Source organism: Olea europaea, chromosome 11, assembly GCF_002742605.1.
Source record: "Olea europaea var. sylvestris chromosome 11, O_europaea_v1, whole genome shotgun sequence".
Taxonomy (NCBI): Eukaryota; Viridiplantae; Streptophyta; class Magnoliopsida; order Lamiales; family Oleaceae; genus Olea; species Olea europaea.
The window spans coordinates 12,744,025-12,749,245 of NC_036247.1; the positions used below are offsets into that span (position 1 = coordinate 12,744,025).

Below are 5,221 nucleotides of genomic sequence, written 5' to 3' on the forward strand. Positions count from 1 at the left end.
CTTCAGCACGTATTAGATTTAAAAGCAAGATATCCGGATGCAAAACTAGTTGTGGGTAATACAGAGGTGGGAATTGAAATGAGGCTCAAAAGTTACCATTATCCAGTTTTGATCTCTGTTGCACATGTTCCAGAACTGAATCAGTTGATTATAAAGGATGAAGGTCTGGAAATAGGTGCTGCTGTTAAACTTTCAGAACTTGTGAAAGTACTAAAAACGGTTTTAGACCAGCATCCTCCTTTTGAAACTTCATCTTGTAGAGCCATCATTCAACAAATAAAATGGTTTGCTGGGACGCAAATAAGAAATGTTGCTTCTGTTGGAGGGAATATCTGTACTGCGAGTCCAATATCGGACTTGAACCCTCTTTGGATGGCTGCTGGAGCGAAGTTTTGCATCTCTGATTGCAAGGGAAATGTACGAACGTGCATGGCTGAACACTTCTTCTTGGGTTACCGTAAAGTGGACATGGCAAGTAATGAAATCCTACTCTCGGTTCTTCTCCCTTGGAACCGACCAAATGAGTTTGTAAAAGATTTTAAGCAAGCTCACAGGAGGGATGATGATATTGCCATTGTGAATGCTGGAATGCGTGTTCAACTTGAAGAGAGGGATCAGAAATGGATGGTTGCTGATGCGTCGATTGTTTTTGGTGGGGTTGCTCCTCTCTCTCTTTCTGCATCTGAAACAAAGAAATTTTTAATAGGTAAATGTTGGAATAAGGAGCTATTGCAGGGTGCTTTGAAAGTACTGGAGACAGACATCCTACTGAAGGAAGATGCACCGGGTGGGATGGTTGAGTTCCGGAAGTCCTTAACACTGAGTTTCTTCTTTAAGTTTTTCTTGTGGGTTTGTCATCAAATGGATGGACAGGCACTGTTTAATGAGTCCATACCAGTTTCCCATCTTTCAGCTATGCAATCTTTTCATCGTCCATCGGTTATAGGAAGTCAGGATTACGAAATTATGAAACATGGGAGTGCTGTGGGCGTTCCTGAAGTTCATCTTTCATCAAGACTTCAGGTGTGCAAGTGTCCAACCCAAAATATGCATTCTATTAACTTTTGCCAAAAATTCAATCTTCTCACAATTTTGTTCATACAATTTGGATTTTTAATGCAAAAATAAATTACGTGTATGTTGTTTTTATATGCATCTTATAAGAAGCATGTGATATGCAAATTGTTTCAAGTGCTTCCTCATTGTGATGTAATTGTTGTTTTTTTTTTGGTCGAAATGATATGCATTTCCATGACTAAAGCATATCCGTCCAATATAAAATGACTGCAATGGTTCTAGACAGATCTTTTTTGGTTCCTGAAGTGCATGTTTGGCCCAGAGAATTAAACAACACTTGACGCTATAATAATAAACTAGATTTTAGCTTCTTTTTCTTCATTAATAGTTTCTTGCTTGAATCTTTACTACCAAACACGACAGAAATATTTTGTTTCTGCATCTGCTTCATTGATGTGTTGCATGTGTTTACATTTCTGTCTTTTTGCTGAAGCTGGTTGTTAATATACTATGTGAACATCATCTGGTGAAATTTTTATTGTTTATTTGTTTCCATGCCATGCACATTTTTCTCAGGCAAAGTATGTTTTTCACACTTCCCAGGTTACAGGGGAGGCAGAGTACACCGATGATGTCCCCATGCCTTCTAATGTTTTACATGCTGCTCTGATATTGAGCAAAAAGCCTCATGCGCGTATACTTTCCATAGATGATTCATCAGCCAAGTCTTCACCTGGGTTTGCAGGAATATTTTTTGCCAAGGACATCACAGGTGACAATATGATCGGGCCAGTTGTTGCAGATGAGGAAGTTTTCGCTTCAGAGGTTGTCACTTCTGTTGGTCAGGTAAACCCTGCTGCATGCCATATTTGCTTCTGCAGAAATTCCCTTATTAACTAGTTTAGGATTCAAGTTGAGCTTGTTAAGTACATCACACTTGTAATCTTGCCCACCCTAGACCATGTTATTACTCCAGTGGATAATCTAGTTCGCTGATATTGCACCGGACAGAGTCCAAAACTTTCCCCAGACAGTTGCAAGGTATTTTGGTTGTATTTTGAGAATTCAGAGAATAGCTGAGTTTCGAAAATTGAGTGTAAAGGGTACTCAATAAAAACAAAATCTCATTTAAGAAAGTTTTAGCCATTCAAATAAGTAAATAATGGGCCACCATATAATTAGCTCCCATGCGCAGGTAGCTCGAAGGAATGGGCTACAGATTAGATACTTCTAAATTATTATGGGCTGCTGAAGTGCAACTTTCCTGCCATTCTTTTTCATCTACAACACCAGATATCATATATTGAAATTCTTAGACGAACCTGTTATACCAACGCGATTACTATGCTGGATACCATCAATTTCACTTTCTGGAATGTTCTCGCCTGAATCAACTTCTTAATAAAGTCTGGCTCCTTATAAGACAACCTTTTTGGGGGTGTAAATGAACTGATGAACATGCATGCGTGTGTAATTGTAGTCAGTGTGCTTACTTACATGTATCAAACTCATAGTATTGTGTTATTATTGTCTTGAAGGTTATTGGAGTAGTGGTTGCTGATACACATGAAAATGCTAAATGTGCTGCTAGAAAAGTTCAAGTTGAGTATGAAGAGTTACCTGCAATCTTATCCATAGAAGAAGCCTTGCAATCTAGTATTTTTCATCCTCAGACTGAAAGGTGTTTGAGAAAAGGCAATGTGGAACTCTGCTTCCAATCTGGGCAGTGTGATAAAATCATAGAGGGAAAGGTTCAGGTAGGAGGTCAAGAACATTTCTACTTGGAGCCACATAGTACATTAATATGGACGCTAGATGGGGGCAATGAGGTGCATATGATCTCATCTACCCAAGTAAGTTCTCTAGCTTGAGCTTTAAGACTTGCTACTTCAGTTTAGCGATGGGAATGTGGCGGGTTCAGGGCCATTCCCTGTCCTGCCCCCATTGGGGATTTATTGCGTGGTACCTTGCTTAAGATGGGTCGGGGCACTCATTTTTCCCATTTACTGCCCGTTTAATATTATATATATATATTTTTATTTTTATTTTTATTTTTTTTGTTTTTTGTTTTTTTTTTTTTTGGCCTTTGTAATTTAATTATTCTTTTTAAATAATATTAAATGAGGCGGGGAGACCAAGACCCGTCTCATCCATTCCCGTCGAATTCCAGCCTCGTCAGGGTCAGGGCCTGTGTCGTGGTCAACAGGCTTTTTTTTGCTGTCCCTGCTTCAGTTTATGATTTTTATAAGAGCATTAAAGGAATGCTTGAAAGACCTTAATATATTAGTACTGCAAAAATAATGAGTTCATGACTTCTTTTGCCAGGCCCCTCAGAAGCACCAGAAGTATGTAGCTCATGTACTTGGTCTTCCAATGTCTAAAGTGGTTTGCAAGACCAAAAGAATTGGTGGTGGGTTTGGAGGAAAAGAGACAAGATCAGCTTCTGTTGCTGCTGTTGCTGCCATTCCATCATATCTTCTGAATCGTCCTGTCAAAATTACACTGGATAGGGATATAGACATGATGACCACTGGGCAACGCCATAGCTTTCTTGGAAAGTACAAGGTGTTTCTCTTTCTGTGTTTTCCTTTCTGATATTGAGTAGAAGGTTTTTTCTTTTTTCTTGATACTGTCTACAATGTATTTTTTTATTCCTTAAATTTTAATTTTCTGATACTGACACAAAATTCTTACTATATGGAATTAACTGGCCACCCATTAAATGATATGGATTGCCTGTTGTGGAGGTCCCTTGGGAATTGCTTTTTGTTCTTACTCTCATGTGCGTAAAGTTGATGGAAGGAGGGTGTAATGGGGCACTATTTGCTAGAATCGTCTCAACCCCCATAATCTACCCCTTCCCAATGGCCCAAGGATTGATTTTACACTAGACCACACTCTTCTTTTATGATTTCTTTTTTCGTATTTTATTTGGTGTCTTCAGAATATCCTGGAACATGAAATTAATGATTGAACAATTTTTATAGGTTGGCTTTACAAATGATGGAAAAGTACTTGCATTGGATCTTGAAATCTACAATAATGCTGGAAATTCGCTTGATCTCTCTCTTGCCATACTTGAACGTGCTATGTTCCACTCGGACAATGTCTATGAAATTCCAAATGTTAGAATTAATGGAAAGGTCTGCTTTACTAACTTTCCCAGTAACACTGCTTTTCGAGGATTTGGTGGCCCTCAAGGTATGCTTATTACTGAAAATTGGATTCAAAGAATTGCCATGGAAGTGAAGAAAAATCCAGAAGAAATAAGGGTACGTCATCGTCTCTCAATAATTTTTTCTTGGATTATAATTTCTAATGTCTTATATATGGTAGTCATCTTAGTCCTCCGTTACTACTCAATTTTTCTCACAGTCTATCTGCCTTTTTAGGAGATCAATTTTCAAAGTGAAGGATCAGTCTTGCATTATGGTCAACAACTTGAACACTTCACCTTGAAACGTCTTTGGAATGAGCTGATGGCATCCTGTGAATTTTTGAAAACTCGCAAAGAAGTTGAACATTTCAATCTTCACAACCGGTGGAAGAAGCGGGGAATTGCCGCTGTTCCTACAAAATTTGGCATTTCTTTTACGACAAAGTTCATGAATCAGGTAATTTTGAGTTCATAGCAAATACAGGCTAGCTTTTAATTAATTTGTTTAATGAGGGCCGAGATTGCGGATCCTGGAAGAATAAATAGAAGACTTGATCTCAGGGAGTTGTAAACTCTTGTGCGGGATTCCTTTGTTAACAGAAATGGAGAAGTTAATTTTTGTTTTTACTCCTAATGAAGTTTTTGGTGTTTCCATTTTCTTTGAGATAATGTGAACCATGTAAATATGACTTATCAATGCAAATTATCTATCCACTATTGGGTTCCAGGCGGGTGCTCTTGTTCAAGTCTACACAGATGGAACTGTATTAGTCACACACGGGGGAGTTGAGATGGGCCAGGGTTTGCATACAAAAGTTGCTCAGGTTGCTGCTTCTGCATTTGACATTCCTCTTAACTCTGTATACATATCAGAAACGAGCACTGACAAGGTATTAGAAGAGTTGTTCTTTATTAATTTTCACGCTGGACTTATAGTGCTCGTTTCTTTGCAGTATTGTACTTGAGTGACAGTATAATGAACAAGATTGTAGCTTCGTTTTCTTTCTTAGTATTGTCCAATACTAGCCAATTTTCCCAACCAAACAC

At 38.3% G+C, this 5,221-nt stretch overlaps 1 protein-coding gene across 1 annotated transcript in view; it reads left to right on the plus strand.

Annotated features, from left to right (window-relative positions):
* The window catches only part of LOC111404472 (xanthine dehydrogenase 1-like), a 20,236-nt gene that overhangs the window by 5,694 nt on the left and 9,321 nt on the right, over positions 1-5,221 (plus strand). The window contains exons 2-8 of the mRNA XM_023033272.1: positions 7-1,023; positions 1,621-1,863; positions 2,556-2,870; positions 3,343-3,582; positions 4,005-4,289; positions 4,410-4,631; positions 4,903-5,064. Of these exons, the coding sequence (XP_022889040.1) occupies positions 7-1,023; positions 1,621-1,863; positions 2,556-2,870; positions 3,343-3,582; positions 4,005-4,289; positions 4,410-4,631; positions 4,903-5,064 (2,484 nt within the window). The remainder of the gene's footprint in view (positions 1-6; positions 1,024-1,620; positions 1,864-2,555; positions 2,871-3,342; positions 3,583-4,004; positions 4,290-4,409; positions 4,632-4,902; positions 5,065-5,221) is intronic.